This window comes from Marmota monax, unplaced genomic scaffold (genome assembly GCF_021218885.2).
Source record: "Marmota monax isolate L192 unplaced genomic scaffold, Marmota_monax_Labrador192_F-V1.1 WCK01_AAM20220418_F8-fsc00029, whole genome shotgun sequence".
NCBI lineage: Eukaryota > Metazoa > Chordata > Mammalia > Rodentia > Sciuridae > Marmota > Marmota monax.
Window position 1 is genome coordinate 2,793,865 of NW_026693024.1, and position 23,684 is coordinate 2,817,548.

The 23,684-nt window shown below is 38.4% G+C and overlaps 1 protein-coding gene across 4 annotated transcripts in view; it reads right to left on the reverse strand.

The window, feature by feature from the left end:
* Positions 1-23,684, reverse strand: part of Mylk4 (myosin light chain kinase family member 4) — a 75,446-nt gene that overhangs the window by 20,631 nt on the left and 31,131 nt on the right. For 2 of the 4 annotated variants that reach the window (XM_046453598.2, XM_046453599.2), the window contains exons 2-4: positions 3,732-3,810; positions 2,948-3,395; positions 1,374-1,675 (exon numbers count right to left, since the gene is read on the reverse strand). In XM_046453598.2, the coding sequence (XP_046309554.1) occupies positions 1,374-1,675; positions 2,948-3,395; positions 3,732-3,810 (829 nt within the window). The remainder of the gene's footprint in view (positions 1-1,373; positions 1,676-2,947; positions 3,396-3,731; positions 3,811-23,684) is intronic. The other 2 variants (XM_046453600.2, XM_046453602.2) reach the window with 1 other exon arrangement.

Below are 23,684 nucleotides of genomic sequence, written 5' to 3' on the forward strand. Positions count from 1 at the left end.
CCATGGGCTGTCTGTTTTATTCCTAATGATCCAGGAATATAAAGTTCCATTTCATATTATAATCTGCGATTAATAAAGGTAATATCTGACCTCTTTGAGAAAGAATGTCAGGACCATCCAACTATCATTCATACCATCTTCCGAACACTTTTCAGAAATGTCAAAAGTTAGTAGCAAATGTCCAAGCCCAGTCCAGTCCAAACAGGTAACGAACTTGGTGCAGTTTAGTGGCAGAGCACTTGCCTAATGTGCACAAGGCCCTGGGTTCCATTCCCAGCATCACAAAAAACATAAAAACAAATAATTCAAAATAAAAAATAATACTTCCAAGCTTGAGTGAGACCACTGTAATTCAAACATGAGGAATTATTTGATCCATTTTTTTAAAAAAGCGCCCCTTGATATATTCTGTTATTTTAATTAAAGCAGAGAGAAAAAAAAAGGAAAAATGAAACATTTCTTCATGTCACTGAAATGTTTGATGTTATATATTACTTTCCAAAACGTTTTAGGCTCTATTTAAGACACATTTAAGTCACAGAGATGAATTTTTCCTGGCTGGCTGGAAATAAAACACCCAATAAAACGAGGTAAGTGTGTATTCTACAACTATCGAATTTCTTCCACTTTCTACCTTCCATCTTGTGTATTTAAACTCTAGACCATATCAACATTAGTCCTAACATGCGTAATTACTCTATAATATTTCTCCCAATATTCTTTTTACTTCTCCATGACTGCTGCTGTTAAAATTTGCTCGTCATGAACCTGTTCATTCTCCATGTATTCATTTATCAAGCAGATATTATTGCATGCATTCAATGAGGGGAGTAGATAACAGCTTTGCTTTCAATACTTGATATTTGTTCAACATGCTTCTTGAGCACTTATCTTGTTTCAGGTCCTCTACTGAGTGTTAATACTTTGGGAGAGTTTTGTTTTGTTTTGAGACCAAGTCTCACTATGTTGCAAAAGCTGGCCTTAAATTCTTGATCCTCCTGACTCAGCTTCCTGAGTAGCTGGGATTACAGGCAAGCACACACTGCTCTTGGCTGATGCTTTTAATTTAAAATTAACTTAACTAATATGACATCTTTGTATTCAGTTAACATCTGAGAATCTGATTTGAGTGGATTTTCACTTCTTACACTATGAATATGCTGAAAAATGTTGTCAAGAGAGCATTCACTTGGTGGCAACTCATTGCTTCAGAGTTTTTCTTAAAAAAAAAAAAGTGCTCCAGTTAAACACACAAACAGCATCAATAGGGCTTAAGTCTCCTTCAGGCTGTTAGGATAATGAAACTTCATTTGGAATTCTTGCTGGAAAAGGTTAGGAAGTTTTAAAAGGCCAGTACAAAAGCCATTTCCTACCCAGTGGGGCCACCAGATCTTGCTCTCTGGAGGGTTTCATTCCCACAGACTCAGGGGGTTGACACTGTAAGCTCCTCTGGGCTTGACTGGCTTCCTGGGTCCCTTTAAATGTGTGCTCTTCACCTGCACCCACTAGATCTATTCTGCTCTTTTTGCTGTCCTCCTTGACGAAGCACTCCTCGGTCACTCTGCGCTTACTGCTGCCAATGGACTCCGATTGTTCAGCCTGCTGGAGAGTGCATCCTGTTGCTGGATTTCCCAGGACTCCTGGTGCAGATACCATCTTGGCACTGTTGATGCACCTGGAAAATAAAATCCAGTTGCAGCTCTCAAAGTTTCAAGGAGAAAATGTTCAGATGGTCAAAATTCTCAGAACTAAAGCTTTCCTACAACGGTGTCCTGGTGAAGAGGATGTGAGCTCCGAGACAGAGGTGACCATTTCAGTGCTTAGGGACCAAGGGAAGCAGTGGGCTCCCCCTTCGAATCTATGTAAATTACCAGGATGAAAAATCCCCAAGACCTTGTGGTTACCCCCAGGCACTTCACTGTCTCTTTATAAAAGTGGTCATTATGTGAAAACCTAATTTGTTTTCATTTTTCCCCACTTCCTTTCTTCATAGAGAAAAAAAAATGACCAATTTCATAATATAAGAAGCAATAATATCTCTAAACATTATCAGTCATAAGGGAACATGGGTGGATTTCTGGTTTAGGGGCAGTTCGTATAACTACTAAGCACATCTTTGCAGTGATGGACTTCAATAATCATCAGTGTTTATGTTTAATTTATGGAAAATTAGATTTATCCAAGATTAGGTTTAGGTTTCAAGGATATTATTTTAAAGTTAAACAAGAATTATGTCTTCAGTCCCTAAAAAGGACCACACAAGTATTTGGATACTCTTTGTTCCAAATAGATATCATGGGTCACCATAACCTAGAGCAATTAATTTCAATGGGTTTCAAAATTTCCTGAATTTATATATGAAACTTTGCAGTTAAGGAAGAGAATCATTCAATAATCTACTTCTTACAATACTTGGGTGTAAATAGCCAATTTTTGTGTATAATAAACTAGGTAAACTTTTTCAGATTTAGGTTCCTAACTTACAATTAAATCTAACTATTATTTAATTATTGCCCTTATGGAGAATATCTTCTCCGTTGCTAAACAAGAAAAAAGAACTTTTATTTGATCTTTTCAAAATGTTGATTACTGGAAATATTTATAAACTTTGTCATCATCTGTATGATGATAGAAGACTTAGGAAGCAAAAATATACGGATGGGAATGTAGCTTAGTGGTAGAATGCATATTTAGCATGAAAAAGGCCCTGGGTTTGATCCCCAGCATCCAAACAAAACAATAAAATGCCTGAAAGTATCAGAGACAAGAAGAAAAACAAGGGCAAGAAATATGACGGTGAAAAAAAAAATCTACATGATCTGGGAAACTGGGTTCTAAATCATTAATTCAAAAACTCTCTTCATTTTTCTTTCAATATGACCTTTAACTGTAATGGCAGATAGATCGCTAAGAAACATTAGTTGTGGGGGTGTAGTGTGCACCCTACCTTTCATGGGACTGATCACCGTTAGTTTTATCAACATGCTGCTTTTTATTGGAATTTTTGTCCAGCACGGGTGCTCCTGCTGTTGGAGACCGTCCTTCCTCCTCATCTTCTTGTCTTCTAGTATCTTCCTTAGAATTGAGCCCATTTGACTCCCCCTTGAGCGCTGGACAATCATTCTTATCCACAGTGGCTTGCTTATTATCTCCAACACTATTATTTTCTTTTCTCTTCAAGCTTTCTGTGCAAGAAGTACCTTTTCCATCTATACTCCCCCTTGGTTCTATGGAGTTTCTCGGGACAGAATCCTCTGCCTTATCTTGCCTTTCTGAATGACACACGGCAAAACTCCTCTGATCTACAGAGGCATTGGTCTTCTCGGAATTTTTCTTGTTGAGTTTATCAATCTTTTCTTTCTCAGAGGACAGTTGGTTCTTCTGGGTAGATCTCTCTAGAAGCCACCATAGGACACAAAATATTTTAATGGAGAATGCATGTGATCAGTATAATTTCAGCTTCATATAATGCCATCTATGCTCTGGTTTCTTTTTAAACAACAGACATACGTTTTGAGTAGCCAGGAAAAAGGAAAGAGAACCAACTGATTGACAATTGGATTTTAAGAGATTTTCTTTTTTGCAACTGATGGGACCAAAAATCAATCAGATAAAAGCATTCACAAAATAGAATTTCTCTCTAAACATGTAACTTCCTCTGTATGAGAAAAATAGCAGGATTTTCAAAGCAGATTCTCTGTCTGCAACTGCTAGTCTTCTAAGGATGTTACCTGTGAGGGCTGATGTCCTTTCGCCTTTGACAAGTGTCTTTTCCTTCAGGCCAGGGTTTGACCACACCTTCTCCTTAGCCTGTGGATATGAAAGTAAGTGAGATTACCTATTATATCCAGATTTCTCAAACTCAGCACTACCGACACTTGGGGCTGCATAAGTCTCTATGGTAAGAAACAGCATGAGAATTGTAGGATATTCAGCGACTTCCCTGATAATCTACCCAGAAGATGCCAGTAGTATCCTGCTTCCCAACTGTCATGACCAATTGCATCTCCAGGCATTTAAAACTTACTCTCTTAATTATTTTAAAATATACAACACATTATTATTCACTGTATTCATTCTGCATATAACAGATCTCAAAAATCTACTCTTCTTGTCTATCTGAAACTTTGTCAATCACAATAATATTAATAAAACAAAATGTACCCAGAGATTGCTAAATGTCCCCTAGGTATAAAAATGCTCCAGGTTAAGAATCATAATATTATATATTTCCAAAAGAAAAAAAAACAAAAATTAATAGACATTCACTGAACAGAAGAGTCTGAATTAATGAAATCCTGTATAGGCTAATCTTATGGTGGAATTTTATACCTGAAAACAAATTAACTTATTATTTTCAAAGAAATACTGTAGAATTCTATCATGATTCATAGGTTGTCCATTTTCATGAATAGATTAAAGAATGTTGATAATGTATGTGCCACCTTTGACCTCTGTTTAATTTGTCTTGATATGATTCATATAAAAATCAAGTAAAAATGAGAGTACATATGTGAATGGCTTTGCAAACAGAAAATTAAGGAAAATAAGCTTTTTATGAGTTTTTAGGTTGCTTAGAGCAAATATCTCTCCTCCTAAGTGGATAAACATTCTTCTCAAATCCCTTTCAAATACCATATAAAATGTAAACATTAGTCCAACCCAACCCACCCAAATTATCACAATTCTAAATTTATGTATTAGAAATTTAAGAAATTGTATGGAGGTCCAAAGAATCAATCTCTCTCTCTCTCTCTCTCTCTCTCTCTCTCTCTCTCTCTCTCTCTCTCTCTTGTTATGTGTGTGTGTGTGTGTGTGTGTGTGTGGCGGGGTGTATCTCCCTCCTATTTCTTGAAACAGAAACAATTTAACAGTTTGCCTCAGGGTGGTTTGCTAACCTGAAATACCATATAAGTCAGTGCATAGTCACCAAGACAAATTGCAATGTGTACTTTTAAATAATTTAAGGAACAGTTTCATAGGTTCAGAGTATTTCCATTTTTAAACCAGGGACCTCACAACACAGAGGCATGTTTAGTAAATCTATAGAAAGCCAGGGCTGTAGATTAGAGCAGTAATTCTCTTTTAAGTCTAAGTGCGGAGATGGAGGGGAACATGGTCTTCAGCTTCCTCAGGCAAAGCCAGCTGCTCCTCCTCTAAGCTTGCACAGAGCTTGACATGTGCTCCACCCTTGTTATCTCTTGCAACATTTCATTGACCCTTTTTCTCCTGTCAATTTCTCACTAGACTATGGGGTTTCTAAAGGTTTGACTGGTTCATGTGTGACTCCTGGTGCTTAGTCCAGGGACCGGCACATATTGATGAGGACAATGATGATGATGATGTTGATGATGATGATGCTGGCCATGACGATGATGGTGATAATGGCTAAAATTTATGGAACATGGGCAACGGGCCAGTTATTATTGAACCAATACATTATCAACTTGGTTGCTCCTTATAACAACCTTTTGGTATAGACTATCAGCTCTATTTTATAGATGAAGCCAGGATTTTAACTCAGTTGTGTAGCTCACTCTGTGCTCTTAGCAACTGCATTCACTCTACTATTCCTCTAGGAAAAAACAAAAAGACCATAGCTAAGCTACATTATTAATATTTATTGAGATCTACTACATAGTTGGAACCACAGAAGATGAGATTAAGAAAGAAGAGCATAAAATGAAAACAAATTATGAGAGCAGCGATGCGAATAATTTTTGGCCAAAAGATTCAAATTAACATAGTAAGGGGAGGGAATTTTTTTTTTTAAAAAAAGAGAGAGACACTATTTGATTTAATTTTGAAAATGCATATTCATCTTAGTCAAATAAGGAATATTACCAAATTGTGTTTATAAGATTTTACAAATTTGTCTTCCAAGGCTTCTCTGTTTTTTATTTTTGTTGTTGTTTGTTTGTTTGTTTGTTGAGACAAGGTCTTACTATATTGTCCAGGCTGGCCTCAAACTCACGATCTTTCTGCCTTAGTCTCCTGAGTAGCTGGGATTACAGGCATGAGCCACTACACTTGGTTTCAATGATTCACTATCTAAATGAAGATTCCTGGTATAGCAATAGACATTGTGCTTCTGGGCTTATCATGTGTGGCATAAACTCAATGGTAAAAAGCAAACGTGGACTTAAAAATAAAAACAGGTATCAGTCAATTTCAGTTCATCATAACATGCAAAATTGAGAATTTGGCTGTGCTACTCTGTGAAGCACTGATCACTCAGCATTTGCCCCAAAGACCATCTGTATGTCAGATGGTAAGTGTCCATATACTCTGTCAATATTCTTTAGGTGTGGAGTCCTATCTAATAAACAGGAGAAGCCCTTGGTCCTGAGGAATATAAGAAGTCAGTTTCCAAAAAAGGCTGTTTGTTCCTTTGGAAATTTTATATCACATATGTTTTACCTTTTAAATAATGGAAGAAGGTCCTCATTCAATGCCCCAAGCTATTATATTTTTATCTTCCTATGTAATACTGACATCTAGAGGAACTTTGAACTGAAGAATTTTCAATGAACACAAGTTGTATTTCTCCTTTTTTGTCCCCAGACCAAAACCTTATTGAACTTCAACTTTTTCCTTTGCATTTCTTTAGTTCTGTGTAGAAGCTGCTATAAAAAAGCACAGGTCTCTCTCTCTCTCTCTCTCTCTCTCTCTCTCTATGAAGCTTGTTTTCTATTTTTCTATTGACTAAAGAGGATTGATCCGTGCTGTTTAGCATGAAGTTCCTGAAACCATTTCAAACATCCCATTAATGGGATGAAAACATACCAGGGATTGTGTTCCTCTGCTGAATTTGCACAGATGGCTGAAATAAACCAAAGGAACTCACTTCATTCCAATTTCTTTATTCGTTCACTTAATTCTTTTGTATGTTCTCATATGGATGACGTTGTCACTATTAGCCAATTGCTTTTATAATAATTTCCTAGTGGATTTAGGATGACACAGGGAAGAAAGGGGATATGGCCCGCCCAGATGCCTCAATACTCCAAATGTAGCTTGGCTCTCTCCACTTGTCCAGTTCCCTGAATGTGTCCCCTAAGCACATGCATGTACCCAGGGATTATCCACAGCCATCCTTTGGGGAACATGAAAGAAATGTTAGAACTCATTTCTATTTATTTCATATCTTATGGACTGTGTGTTTGTGTTCCTCTGAAATTTGTATGTTGAAAATCTAATCCCCACTGCGGTAGCCTAAAAGAATCTGGCTGTAGAACTCAACAGAATGCTGATGTCCATGTGAGTGGAGTCTTTGGAAGGTGATTGGATCATGAAGGTGGAGCCCTCTTCGATGGGATTAGTGCCTTTATGGGAAGAAACATGAGAACTCGCTCACTCTGTACTTTCCAACATGTGAGAACCTGAGAAGATGGCCATCTTCAACCCAAGATACAGGCCATCACCCACCATTGGATCTGCTGGTATCCTGATCTCGAACTCTCAGCCTCCAGAACTGTGAGAAATAAATGCTTCTTATTTTAAGCCACACAGATTATGGTAATTTGTTACAGCAGCCTGTACTAACACATTCTTTTAAAATTTATATTTAATATATGCTTGAAGATGTACACAAATAAAATTGGACATGCATATAATTTTATAAGTTTTTATAATATACTAAATGTTAATTATAAAATCAAATATACATGTATTGGTTATCAACATGTATATGAGAATAAATATGTAAGCATATAAGAATGTGCTTAAAAATATTTTACTGAGGGACTGGGGTTGTGGCTTAGCAGTAGAGTGCTTGCCTTGCTCCTGTGAGGCCCTGGGTTCAATCCTCAGCACCACATAAAAATAAATAAACAAAATAAAGGTATCGTGTCCATTTACAACTAAAAAAAATTTTAAATAATTTTTTACTGAAAGCAGTATGAAATCAAAATGCCACTAGATAACTATATTTATCACCTTCTAACTTGCTGAAATATGTGTTTTGGAGAACCATGTTAATTAGATTCAAGAACAAGTACAACATTGCAACAGTCAGCTCAATTCTTGCAAATTATTTTTTCTCCTATAACATACAGGATTCATTACTCAAATGCCTATTTTGACTATTTAACCAATTGTAAGTATGCATGCACTTTATATTCTTGACTCCATTTGAAGTTTCACTTGTCATCTTAGGGTCCAGCCCTGAACAGGTGGGCAGCATCTGTCCATGGCTATGCACCTGGTTGCCTGGGCATGAGTTCCCTTTTACCCTGTACTACACACCTGCCCCAGTACTACATTAAAACTTCTTTTCCTCAAAGTGATGGAATAACCAAAATGGAAATTAATTTAACTGGGCAATTTTACTTCTTATTTCATTGCCATTCAATAAAAATCAGTTTTTTTAAAAAAACAATTCCACGATGGATTTAATCTAAAGAACATCAAAGCTGAGAGAGTAGCTTCCTTCACTGGACCTTAACAGCACTGTGATTGTTTTCTGAGATTGTGCCATTAGGTGATGGCCCTGTCCCATGACTGGAATATGGAGTCTTCTCCTCACCTTTGTTTTTCCAGTGTCAAACAAGGGGGTGAGGGTTCCAAAAACGCTTGGTGAAGGATTGTGAAATGAAGGTAAGAAGTGCTTACAGGTATGGTGCTCTCATTATGAGAACACTTTGTCATCAGGCTGCCCTGGGGACTATCTCAAATCCATTCCTACTGATAATCCCCATATTCTTTGCTCCACTTAAGCAACATTAAGTGAGATCCACAGTCCTGCATTTGAAGATTATAGTTTCTATGGAATACTGTGTTTTATAACATCACATACGGGTCATAACCAGATTGTGCACCCTGATTAGTGGCTTCACACATCAACTGCATACAAATGTGCCAGGATGACACTTTGTAGTTATTTTAACCTCATACCTAGATACACCAAAACAAAATCGTAAGGATTTATGATGACTTTGTTAAATTTTGACTAGCCTTCTAATGGAGGACAGGAAATTAAATAAATCCTAAAAGAAACAAATAAAATAGTTTTCACAAGAAAGGTCAACTACATTTCCTTTCCTGAATGTGAAAGAGCTTTAGAGATCATTTGTAAAAATAAATAAATAAATAAATAAATCTATTTCGGTTCGTCCTCATCACACTCTCAAATTCTCTGTGCAGTCAGTGAGAAAATGCCCCAAAGTCATAGATGGATAAAAGGAAATTCTCACAAAGCACAACCTGTTTTGAGGTCTGTGGGGACTGGCATGGCATGAGCTAGGACAGCTTCTGACTGACCAAATCCAGGAAGGAAAGTGTTTCCCTTGACCTCAGAACTCAGTGAGTGGCTCCTCTCCGGGCTGTCCATGACATCAAGTGGAATCGGTCACCTGAGAAAATAACCCTGCCAGGAAAATGAATGCTTTGGAAGCATCTGCAATTCTGTGAACAGTGCTTCATTCAAGAACCAAGTCAATAGGACTCTTCAAGGGCCTGAAGTTAGAGGTGCCAATTCAGGAAGTCTAATAGGAACAGCTGTCAAGTGAAGACATATGGATAACTTACTTCATTATAATAAGGATTGAGCAGCACATATTTTTTTAAAAGTGCACTGCAGCATTTCATAGCCTCCACCAGCAAGAAAAAAACCAAGCAGAGCACACAACATCGGTCAATTTCACTTCTTACTTTATTCCTTATTAACAACAGGCCTTTTTTTCTTCTTCTAGGGACTGAACCCAGGCCTTGATGCATGCCAGGCCAGTGCAAAGACCAAACAAATGACATGTTCTAAGGGGTTTGAAAAGATCAGTGATTGAGGCTGGCCACAGAAGGCAGAGATGGAGAACAAACTGGCCGGTCCCCCCTCACATCTGCCCTGCTGCCATCAAGGTCGAGGCTAGGGATCACAGTTACAAATAACTATAAATATTTGTTCTCTTCCATGCTTCTATCCAGCCTGTCTCTGTCAATTTTAAAACAAACCAGTTAAAATGAACACATTAAACATCTTCACCTAATATTTAGTTACATTGGATGCCAGAAGCCATCCATGACCCATATGTGAACTGGCCTGTGTGAAAACTGAGCAATGTTGAGGCCATAAGGCAGAGAAGCCTGGTTTCAAGAACTCCCAGTCAGAATCCACTGACTTGAGAATGCCTGATCCACGTGGCATCCTGTTCTAGCTCCTGCTCAAGTTCTAGCATAGTTCCATACATGAGGTGACCCACTAGAGCCACACAGACTCTTGGAGATGGGTGTGGCTTGCCAAAATGCCAATCAGCCTGTTTACAGCAAGACTCCTGTTACCTGGAGAAGCAAGCACCAAACCAAGACTCCTCCCACTGAAACCTTATCCCTGCCTTTACCTTATCCCTGCCTTTGATGGACTCCCCATTAACTAAAGAATCAAATTGGACCCTTTTTCAGTTGCTCAGTTTTAGCTCCTATCAGGACTGGGAGACCCATCAGGCACTCCCCTTATTATATCTAATTTCTGACTCTGTCTTTATTTCTTACTGATTATTTCAGACTTTTCTTTTTCCCAGGTGGCTCACATCTCCTGGGCAGGAACCTACTCTGTCAGGGTGCTGGCCACCTCATTATAATTGGGTACTTTGATGATACAGATTTTATTTTTCCTGCATCTTATCCTGAATGACTAAACTGGCCTAAGGCATTTTATAACAGTCATATTTTTTACTTCCTTCTCACTGCCATCTTACCAGTCCTCCTCCCCGAACAGGAAGAGCTGAATCCTCTCACCTTACCTGCTCTTTTTTCTCAAACTACCAATACGACTTTTCCTTCTGCCTGCCATGCCAGACCCAAAACAAGGTCTGCCTTGTTTTGACCAAAATTCCTTTGCTTATCGATGCCTGAGTGTCCCACTCCTGAAGATTCTGATAAAATTGGTCTTCAGTGGGTCCTGGACAGTTTGTTTTTTATTTTTGTTTTTGTTTTAAACTCCACTCACAACCAAGTGTTTAAAGTATTTAATGTTCTACAAACACTGGGAACCCCTATCTCTGCCAGCTCTGGTCACGCTGATCTTTGTTCCAAGTTCCTCTTTCAAGCCAGGCCCAGTTCAGAATGACAGTGCCAACACTGGAATTCCTGTTCTCCCCACACACCAGCCCAGGTCTTTGATCCCATCCAGGAAAAGTTATCCAGCAAACCACTGGCCTTTCCTCACCCCAGACTCAGAGATACGTACATGGAAATCAGTGTAAGGGGCTGACTGATTGGTAGCCCCAAACCTCCCCTCCAAAAGGGATCTCTGGGGCATCCAAGAAAACCTGCAAAGAAGAAAGCCAGAGCTCCCAATTGTATCTCTAGTCCTTTGCCTGAAATCCCCCTGCCTTGTTTCTTGGTCACAATGTAATAAACAGAGGCCAGTTGTTGGGGGAAGTGTGGAGAAAAGTCACCTTAGACAGCATGGAATTACTTATAGCACTTTACACAAAAGTCTATCTGAAAACCATACATCATGTCATACTTTTGCTTCCTTGGGATTCTGTCACCCTAGAAGCAGCTGAGCATGTCAGAAGTTGCAGTGAGGCTACTAAGAAATTGTGAGTGTGTGTGTGTGTGTGTGTTAACAACCAAATTCAAACAGAATTATAGTTCCTTTATGTTCATTTGATTAAATTGAGTCTTACTTAGTAAAATTCCTCTTCTGTCCTAATACAAGACCAAACCTTGGAATGTTTTCATATGAAGTTTACAGTGTTTTTTCATCACCCAATAAATCCTTTGATTTCTTCCCACCACAGTTTTAAGAGTATTCATTTTGCCTGGAGCTCTTGGTATGCTTTTTAATTTTTATTTTAGGCTTATTTTTATCACCCTCTCACTCTGTGTCCTGTCTCCTACTCTGAGCAAGAGTTCAGTTAGACCTCTCCCAACAGCCTGGCTCCTTGCAGTGGTGCGTGCTGGCAGAAGACAGGGAGGGGTTCAGAGAGTCCTCTTGTGAGGAGAGTGGTCCTGTGGGTTGTGGGGATGTTCAGAGATCTGAACTGAGACTCACTGAGCAAAATATTTAAACTCCTAATGGTTTCCTGTGCACAGAAAATGCTATAAACATACTGCAGAGCAGAGTAAAAATCAAAAAGCTACCTCTGAAAAGCAATGAGAACCTACAAACTTCTACAAATGTCTCTGCAGTTGGAATATGCAATACAGACTCTAGGTAAAAACTAATAATTTCTGACTACCCTCAAACAGTGTGGTCCTGTCCATTCTGCTTAATGCACGACCATGGATCAGCTGCAACAGTTTCACCTAGGAGCTTATGAGAAAGGCAGAATCTTGGGCTGAGGGTGTATCTCAGTGGTGGAGCACGTGCTTAGTATGGTGAGTCCCTAGGCTCAATTCCAAGCACCACAAGAAACAAAAAAAGCAGAATTTCAGCACCTCCCCTCCACCTGCCTGTACCTTAAGCAATCCCCTGGTGGTTTCCATGCACATTAAAATTTGAGAAGCATGGATCTAGTAATAAATTGGAGTGAAAAAAATATCTCACAAAACATTTGTCTTGGCCTTGTATGTTTACTTAAATGTTACCTCCATCCACAAAGGTTCTAAAAAGTGAAAATTAGGGCTGGGTTTGTGGCTCAGTGGTAAAGCATTTTGCCTAGAATGTGTGAGGCACTCGGTTCGATTCTCAGCACTGCACATAAATAAATGAATGAATTAAAGGTCCATCAGAAACTAAAAAAACAATTTTTAAAAATTATACTTGAGATAAACTCAGGAAAAAAGTAAGAAACGAGAAAGGATCACAGACAATTCTTGGATGGTCTTGATGTCCACTGGCCTTGAAGGGAATCATCCACAGAAACCCAGCACTGTGTAGAACATCAGTGAGCTTCTCAGAATGTCCAGACCCTGACATCTGCCCAAGACTCCCAGCAGGGGCTCAGAGAAGACAGCTCATGTCTGGATATTTGGTGTGTAGAACATTCCTCTAATCTCTGGGTCTACAGATTGACCAAATTCTAGGCCCAGAGAAAAGCAACCATGCCAAGAGTGAGCTCTAGGATACAATGATCCCTGGTATCTGCAGGGGATGGAGTCCAGGACCTCTGTGGTTTTCTTAGTGCTCTGACAGGTGAGAAACTGTCAACTCCCAGCAATTAAACAAAGTGCTGACCAAGGAAAAGAAATAGAATGTGACAGCACATAGCTAAGGGTCATGTACTTTTCAATATTTAAATAAAAGCTTTTTATTGTGTTTATACCATCCCTGCAAGTTAGGGAAGCGGGAAGTGTGCTTTGAAAGTCAAGAAGAGAGTCACAGATGATGTGTGAAGAAGTAGGAGAGTTACTGACAGCAACATCTTTGCCAACTCTAGACCTTGGGACAATGGCCCTGCAATTATAAAGCTTCTTCCCTTATCTTCCCCAGTTAGTCCAGGTTGGAGTCTGAGAATGTTTTTCACAAGTCCTGTAAATGTGAGTAGTACAGGTAACATGCTTTGAGAGAACATACGGAGTGCCTACTCATTATTCAAGACCTCACTCAGGAAAGTTTCCCTTTGTGGATTCTTTCTTGAAACACTCCCCTCCCATGTCCTAATACTGAAAGAGAAATCAACCTTTTCTCCATCTTTGTTGACTATGCATCTTTCATATATGTATCAGGCTGTGTTGAAATTACTCGCCTGCGTGTCTCACCCTGGCTAGGCATCTCAATATCTCTAGCATCTGACTCAGAGTATGGCATATGACAGACAAACACCAACTGATTGATTGATTCATTCATTCATTCATTAGGAAAAGGGGAAAACTGACTGCTATAATCAACTTTATAAGGAAAATGTGTGGTATCCAGGATTAACCCGGGGGTGTTTAATTACTGAGCGACATTGCCAGTCCTTTTCATTTTTTTTAGTTTGAGACAGGGTCTTGCTAAATTGCTTAGGGCCTTACTAAGTTGCTGAGACTGGCTTTGAGCCCATGATTCTCCTGTCTCAGCCCTCCAAGTTGCTGGGATTAATAGGCATGTGCCATCACATCTGGCATAGGTTTATTTTGGCTCACAGTGTTGGAGTTCTGTGTCCATTATCAGTTGGTCCCATTGCCTTGGGCCTGTGGTAGCACCATATAGAGGGAGTAAATGGCAAAATCATCCACTACATGGCCAGGGTGTGAGAGAAATAGGAAGGGTCCTGGATACTACAATCCCCTGCAGGGGAATGTTCCCAATGACCTAAGGACCACCCAGTAGGCCCCACTTCTTAAAGGTTCCATGATCTCCCAATAGTGCCATGGACTAAATACCAAGCCTTGAACTCATGGGCCTTTGGGGGACATTTAGGATCCAAACTGTAATAGCACCAGTGCTAAGTATCTAGTATTTAGCCTCAGCCTTTACAGTACATGGGAACCAGGAGGGCTGCCTTATTTCCTTGACTTGAGGAAATCTCCACTTGGAATTCTGCATGGAAGTAAAGAAGATCCATCTAATACAAGGCATGGGTTCATAGGAAGCCAAGAGCAGTGCAGACTTGCTCTTCTTTTTTGGAGACTGTCTATAAATGCCTGCAATGAGTTGTCAGCTGGCCTTTGCAGAAGAAATGCACAATCTCAGATGGAAAGTTCAATTATGGGTATTTCAAGAGCAGAAGTCTGTTTCCAGTTAGAAGCCTTATATAAAACTGTGCTCCATCTGTGTTTACTACATGCAGCTGCACCTTTCTCAAAGCTCTTAATGAACTTTTTCTTCTTTCTGAACACAGCCTTACGCACAGAGGTAACAATCTGAAGGAAATATCAAGAGCAAAATACCTGTTTAAAACAACGTGGGATCACATGTTTGCTCTTCCTCTATTAACTGGGAGGTACTACAAACTTCATGCATCCTCAGATATTTCATCAAATAGCAGAAAATAAATCTATATTATGAAATAAGAAACTGCTAAAAAGTACAAGTAACTTTTTCCAGCTATTCTAGTCATATCTCATTATTTTCACGTATTAAAATTTAGGTAGTAGTCTAAATATACTTGAGTTTCACATATAATGAGATCAGTTCAATTTGGCATTTAACAATCATTATAAAATATTTCATTTTGATTTAATTCAGTAATATAGCAATATATTTTTCAACCTGATCTCATTATTGGTGGAACACATTTACACAAATATGTGTATAACTTACTATAGCAACATCAGTCAAATCTGAACACAGAAAGTTCTCCATATGCAATTACTTGCAGTTGTTCATTTTTTATTTCATCTCCACAAAATTAGTCACATTGGCATGGACTTCTCCTATCTAATAGAAAGTAGTGTTATTTGAAAATAAGTAAGTTCAGTTTCCAGGTAGATGCTATGAAAGTGTTAAGCACATTTTATAAATTCTACTTTTAGCTTGTATCACCTCAAAAATTTTCTCTACTAACAGTTGTGACAATAGACATCAAATTGCAGTTTTTCTTTTGAATTTTAAAGAAAATTAACCAAAATAGGATTTTACTCCTATGAAAATCCACATTTTTATAAAATGGGAACTCCAGTTGCAAAATAATCAACTTCATCATCATCATCATCATCATCCTTAATTCAAAATACTAAAGTCTATTTTTTCAAGTGATTAAATAACTAAAGGTAGCTTATTATATAAAATGGGTACATATTTTAATGAAATTACATACCAGTCATATGCATCATATTTTTATTGAAATATTGGTTCCATCAATACTGATTTAACCAAATTCATGTTTACAGAGTATACATAACCTTTGCCTCCTAGGTGATCTAATATCGTATTAAAATTTAAAAATAGGCATTTTGATAGTATTAATCTCAATCTTACATTGAAACATATTTTCTTTAAAACATATTTTATTGGAATAATGTTAAAGAAATTACTAAATTTAAAAAAATAACCAAAGAACACCAGCTCCAAAATAAACAGCAATTCCAAATTAAAAGCTGAGAAAGTTAAAAGTGAATTTACAAACATACATGTACCTAGAAATATAAAATGGTATACTTATGATGAATATCCTTTGATGAAACCCCATTTTTAAAAAATTTTCCTTTGAGCATTATATTTTGCTACACTCTCTTCCAAAGTTTTCGTGAATGGTTTTTTTTTTTCCAGAGTATACAAAGAGCTGATCTTTGTTCATCAAAGTTCAAGGTCAAAAATTTGTCATACAGTGTAGCCTTCTTTGTCATTTTGGCTATGGGAGAAAAAAAACAATTCATGGCTCACATTTCTATTTCCTCTGCTAACAAAACAGAGGGAATTATCCTGTATCAAAAAATCATATTTACTTTGACTTAAGCTATTCATCTCATTAGTCTCAGGCAGCCCAGAAGTAAATCAGCTAATAGGTTTAGGAATTCTGGCAGCTCTGAATTGCTCACAAGGGTAGTTGTTTTGGTTACCCAGGACGATATGTCCCAGCCTACTCAACCTTTTGGCTTGTTAGGTTGGACTCCACCTCATAACTAAAAGTTCTGGTTCTCATGAAGGAACATGGTCACTTTGATGCAGAAATCTTTATATTATAAGAAGACCTGTTTTCATCTTCTGGCTTACACATTTTGGTATATTTTCCTGCACAACTCCTATCCTTGAAAATACTATCTAATTTCTTCATAAATGAGATAAGTTACTTTAAAAAAAACAACTAAAAAGTTTAACTCCCCTTCTCAAGCCATGAAATTGTTAGATTTCAGATTGTGCCCATTCTCTTAGAAGATACTTTTGACTTCTTTGATTTGACTTCTTTGAGAATATAAATGAATCAGGCTGCCATACATTTTTCTTTTTCTGGTAGTTGCTCAATCAGAAACCAAGAGTTATTTGACATTTCTCATAACATGCTACCAGTTCTCTCATCTACTAGTCTATTTGACATCTATGAACATTAAACAGATTTACCTCTTGGAAAATTCATCAGCCCTCTCAACTCAATTTCACATCAATCATTCCAAAATTCTGTCTTTATTCTTATAATACTAGATCTTAACATTGGTATAGATTTCAAACTCTACACATCAAAAAGGAAACATCATCTTACATCAATATCTTACACCACAAATTGACTTGATGCTATAGTTTGGATCTGAAATACCCTACAATCCATGTGTTAAAGGCTTGGTCCCCAACCTGTGGCTCTATTGGGAGGTGGTGGAACCTTTCAGAGGTAAGGCCTAAGGGAGGCCTTAGGTCACTGGGGGCAAGTGCTTGAAGGATATATTGGGATAACAGCCCCTTTCTCTATTTCCAGGCTTCCAGGAGGTGAATGACGGCTCCACCACCCTCTCCCTGCCATGATTTGCCAAAGGCCCAAAACAATGTCTCTGCCCAACCATAGGCTGAAATCTTCAAAACTGTGAGCCAAAATAAACCTTTCCTCTTTTAAGTTTATTTTTTCTCAGCTACTTTGTTACAGTAATGGAAGGCTAACATGCTTGCTTTCCTCTTGAACCAGTTTCTATTGATAGTGCTATGAGAGTGTGTCTTCTTTGTGTATCTGCCAGTAGGATATAAAGTCCCACCCAAAACAAGTCAGAGCCATGTCTGTGCCTTCTACACAGATCTGTGCCTTGTACCCCAGTGGTAATAGGTCATGAAGGATGTTGACCCACCTAAGAGTTCAAGGACTTGTAAGCCCCAGGAACCCCTAATGATACCAGACATACTAATGATGCCAAGAATCCAACAAATGGGAATTCAGAGAAACATTACACTGAAACTCCATTTTAAGAAGTGTTCGTATATTTTTCTCTGGCAATCAATATGATTTTAATGTTCAGTCAAGGATTTAGAACATCACTCTAGGGTAAGCTTGCTAACTGCTATCTCTCTAATCTGAAAAACTTTTCTAAGTAGAAAGTAAATTCTGTAGCTCTAGCCAGATTCCTCTTTAGCTTTGGTTACCAAGGGTCAAATTCATTGAACTTTAACAGTGTGTGTTGGGAAGTGCTAGAATTTTACAATAGAGAAATAAAATACTGTCCCTGCCTTCAAGAAATAACATTACAAAGCTGAATAAAATCTTCCACCTTTGAATACCTATTCCGTTAAAATAATAAGTAATTTCTTTGTAATATTAAAATATCTAACTAAGTACTAATTGGTCATGTTGAGATTTCTTCGTAAGAGGAAAGTCCAGATGGAGTGAGACAGACAGATAAAACCTCTTCAGGTGGGTGTATCAAAAATAGATTCTTAAAAATCAACATTTACATACTAACTTCAGGCTTCCCTCATCTACAAGATTTCTGACACTAAAATGCCACTTCCTGTTTTGAGTGAGACCCCCCCCCCCCCCCCGTCCTGCAGATGGCTTTCAGCTTTGGTGTCTAAGAGCTCTCAAGCTATGTGCCCCACTGTGATATTAGAAACATTAGCTTTCAGTATTCTTTAAAAAGTTGATGTTAAAAAGTTGATGTTAAAAAGTTTGCACAGGATGAAGCCAAGGGACAAGGGCTGGTCATAAGCATATTGTCTTAAAATTGCTTAGAGTGTCTTCATTGGTGGAAATGGGCAGAGGTGGACGTGTGGCCAGGGTGCTGCATTATGTGTGACTGTTTCCAGCCTGGGAAAGGAGCTCTGATGAAAACACTATCTTTCATGAGTGACACCACAGAAGTCACACAAGTCAAGAACCACAGCTCCAGGTTCTTCTCAGTCTAGTAAGGCATGTTGAGTACGGTTCCTTAGCTAGCCACACTTCAGCCAGCTCTTACTATTTCATGAGCATGCCTCTGGATTCCACACAAGCACACAGTAAGAAACTTAAAATCCAAAGTTAATTTAAACTATGGTGTTACTCTCATCAGCTAATGTAGTAACCAAGAAGCAAAGACAATGAGACAAGGGTAGCATGTCGTTTTCTCAAGGAACACATGTCATAAATTTTTGTTAGGGTTTTTGGATGTTAGTATCCCCCTACCTTCATGATCAGGTGGTTCTGTGTCTTCCATATTTGTAGCTATGGCCACTTTCAAATTTTCTCATGAAATTATTCTGCTTATGGACCCATGAAGATGAAATGAAATGGGGACAAGACTTTTGATTTTCAAACTTTTCTTTACTTTGACCCAGGAGGACAATTTTCTGTGATTCCTGCATTAACTTTGCCGTGGACTGCCAGCCGCGTGGAATGGACAAGATTGCACATGAGCCATCTTTAAAGGCGGCACTATCCGAGAAGCTACGAGGTGCAAAGATGCTTTGGAAGGGCATCTGAGACATGCATTTAATACCTAACATTTAATACCTAACATTATCCACTAATTGAAAACAACTTTGAAATTTAAAAAAAAACAAAGCTGAAGTTGGATATCTTTGGATTTAAAAAAAAAGGAGGGGGGCAGCAAATTTTGAGGTACATAATTTTAATGTAGGCTCTGAAAATTTCATCCCAATGAGCAACATACAAGGTAAATGTTTCTCAGAGTAACCAAAGCTCTTTCCTCCAATCATGGCATCCTTGGCCATAGGTACTTTTGCAAAGATATAAATAATAAAAATACAAACTGTACATTACACAGTTAAATATATATCAGAATTTATATTAGAGTTGGCCATTCAAAGGAAGGTTTTCTTATCTTTTGTTTTGAAAGCCAAAGAGAGACTTCTGTTAACAGATGGTTTATTTAAAGAAACCATCACCGTGTTCCCACTAATACTCACCGTAACCTAAAACCCACAAGCACTGATCTTTCTCTTTCTACAAACGACAGCTTCATCATGCTCTGGGGCTCATATTCAGCAGAGGCTACCTGAGCCAATGGATGACCTCTGTGGAGAAAAGCCGTAAATCTCAGCTGGTTCCCTTTTGTCTATCAACAGCATCCATCAGCTGTGCTTGTGGGCATCCATGTGCTCTCTCTGACACGCAGGTCCTAGTTAGCAAATTCCAGAAGACAGACTGCAAAAGGGTAGCTTATCCAGATCTGTATGTACACTTCAGGTCATTTAAACCTAAGTAGAAAACCAGCATTCATTCAAAGGACACGGCCAGGGATGGAACATTTCAACTGATCTTTGACTTGTGCTAAGCAGAGCAACAATCACAAGTCCAGGGAATGCATCAGTCTGTGACATTTGTATTTTGAGAAGCTGATTTTAGTGATCATGATAGTCATAACCCAGAGTTTTTTAAATGGAAGCTAAGCAGGATCAACTAAATCCAATATCTAATGGTTTTGAGGGGTGCCCCATTGATAATCCACTGAAGTTAAGAAGACCAAGCTGAGCTATATCTCTCTTTACAGAACTAGACTTCAGACACAGAAATGCACTAGACTGCAACACACTGAGACTTCGTGGGGAAAGGGCTAGACACATGGGAGTATTTTTTGCTACCACTCAACAGAGCAAGTTGCCCCAAACCCTAGAAAGTCTGAAAGAAGACAGACTATTCAAATCCATGACATGTTCACTCCTAGGTGGCATTGTCCCCATCAAACCCGATTATCGGTCTAGAACTGGACGCTGGGTTCTATGGTTTGGATAAGAGTCTCCCCAAGCCCCATGTGTATGTGTTAAAGGTTTGGTCACCAGCCTGTGGTGCTATTGGAAAGTGGTGGAAACTGCAAAAGGTGGGGACTACTGAGAGGTCTTTAGGTCATGGGGGTGTGTCCTTGAAGGGACCTTGGCCCATCCTCTTCCTTTTCTTTTGCTTCCTAGCCACTATCAGGTGAACAGGCCTACTCTGCCATGTGCTCCACCATTATGAACTGTGCTGCCACAGACCCAAAGCAATGGGACCCATTGATCATGGACTGAGACCTCTGATATCATGAGCCTAAATAAACCTTTCCTTCTTACATGTTGATTATCTCAGGTGTTTTTTGTTTGGTTGGTTGTTGTTTTTTGTCACAATAAATAGAACACTAACAGCCCCATTTCTGCTGATTGGAAAAAGAAAGGCACCAAAAACACTAACCCAGTTTCATCTTTTCTTGACCAAGTGATTTTGATTTCAAGATCTGCACAAACAGCACAGTGCAATGACTACCTCCTCTCCTGCCAAGAGAAGGTTCTCTGTATGACTGGGTGTTGAGTCTTTGTCACCACTGCTGAAACAGGAGGAGTGTCCATGCTTGACCCTGACATTTGGAAGAAGATTCTCCCTTTTGCATAACAGCTAGCATAAAGCTGCCACTGGTATTATACTAGAGAGAGCACATTCTTCACCCCAAGAGTCAGCACAGGATTTAATTGCCTGGAATTCCCTGGGGAGGTCACTAAGGACCAATAGAACTGGGTGCTGCAGCCAGGACCCTTTTATCCTTTCTTTCTTTCTTTCTCTCCCTCTTTTTTTGTTTACCTTTGTAGTATATTGATATATACATAAAAATGTAATTTGGTCAATTCCATACTCCAATACCTCCCCCAAGGAACCAGTATCTTTCAAAAGTCAAATCGCATATTTAGCCCTAGGCATAAGCTGGCAAATGTGTTTTGAGCTGTGTTTCACTAGAGAATCTGACTTTATAAAAGAAACTCCTCTTCAAATCACAAAGAAGTCGTAGCTACTCCCATCCAAACCCAGTATGAAAAATGATTTTTCTTGGGTAAAAAAAATAAAAGCCCAAACCACAATGAGATACCATCTTGCACCATCAGGATGACTACTGTCAGGGATTTTTTTTAAAAAAAGTATAGGTAAAAATGTGGAAAAGTTGGAACCTTTGTGCACGCTGTTAGTGGAAATGCAAAACGGTGCCATTGCTGTGGTAATCAGTATGGAGGCTCCTCAAAAGATTAAATATAAAATTACTACATGATCCAGCAATTGCACTTCTGGGTAAATACCCACAAAAATTGAAAGCAGGAACCTGAAGAGTTATTTTTATATTCCTGTCCACAGCAGCATTATCCATGATAACTAAACAGTAGAAACAACCTAAGCCTCCATTGATAGTGAATGAACAGACAAAATGTGATGTACAGATACAAGGAATATCTATTCAGCCTCACAAAGGAAGGAAATTCTCACACTTGCTACAACATGGACAAACTTGGAGAACATTATGCCTAGTCACAAAAGGATAAATACTGCATAATTGCACTCTAGGAGGAAGTTAGAGTAGTCAAATTCATAGTCGAAAAGTAGAATGGTGTTTTCCAGGGACTGGAGAGAGGATGAACGGAGAGTTGTTTAATGGGTATGGAGTTTCACTTTGGAAAAGTGAAAAGAATTCTGGACATGGATGATGGTGTTGGTTGCACAACCACGTGAATACACTTAGTACTATTAAGCTGTGTACTTAAAGATGGTTATAATGGTGAATTTTATGCTATGTGTATTTTGCCACATTTTTTAGAATTTTGATTTTATTGGTGCATTATAGTTATACATAAGAGTAGGGTCCATTTTGACATGATCATACAAGCATGGAATATAATTTACTTCACTTCAGTGCCCAGGACTTCCTCTTGCCCTTCCATTCTCCCTCCCCTGATCCCTTTCTCCTATGCCACTGGTCTTTTCCCTATTTATTTATAGTTTTTTAAAGTTAGTGTTTTACAGAAAAAGCTTGCACATTTTAGTGCAATTTTTTTCAATTTTTTTTTATCCTTAGGTTGAATTCTTGGTGCAGAATTCATACATACAGAGGGACAACTGTGTCTCTTTCCTCATTCTTCCCCTATTTTCCAAAGGATTTTAGTGAGTACTACATGCTTAGAACAATAACTTTTTTCTCTGTCCACATTTTTTATTGGTGCATTATATTTCCACATAACAATAGGATTTCTTGCTACATATTCATACATACACAATATAACAATGTAATTTGGTCAGTATCACTCCCCAGCACCTCCTCCCTCACTTCCCAACTTTCACTTCCGGGTCCCTGTCCTCTACTAGTCTCCCTTTGATTTTTGTGAGATCCTCCCCTACACCTTTCTTTTCTTTTTTCCTCTCTAGCTTTCACATATCAGAGAAAACATATGACCCCTGACCTTCTGAGTTGACTTATTTGACTTAACATATGGTTGCTAGTTCTATTCATTTTCCTGCAAATGACATAATTTCAATTTTCTTTTTAGCTGAATAAAATTCCATTTTGTATATATGCCAATTCATTAATAGACACCTAGGCTGGCTCCATAGTTTGGCTATTGTGAATGGTGCTGCTATACACATGGGTATTCATGTATTACCATAGTATGAGTATTTTAATTATTTAGGATAAATACCCAGGAGCTGGGTTCTATGGTGGTTCTTTTGAGGAACCCCCATACTGATTTCAATAGTGGTTAGAATAATTATTTTGATGGACACAAATCAACGGAATTTTCAACGTATCATAATTGACTGAAATATTATGAATCATTCCCTCATTGGGTTTTCATTTTTTATAGGTTGAAAATAATCTCCTTTAGACCTATCTGAATGTACTTAGGCTAGGAACAGAACGTGTTAAAGTATGACCTTGTTTGAATAAATCCTTTAGGGCATGTATATCTGTGCTGGTATGTGCATCAAAACTTCCAGAAGAAATGAGAAAAAGCTATTAACAGTGTTGAATGTAGCGGCAGAAATTCGATTTGGGGCCATATGTATTTTATTTAGAGTTTTCTGTAGTTTGTGTTACATAAACATGAGTGTGTGTTTGTGTGTGTGTGTATGTGTGTGCGTGCGTGCATGCGTATGTGTGTATTCATTCATTCAAAATAAAATGCTAAGGGGCTGGGGGTGTAGTTCGCAAGTAGACCACATGCTTACCCTGCA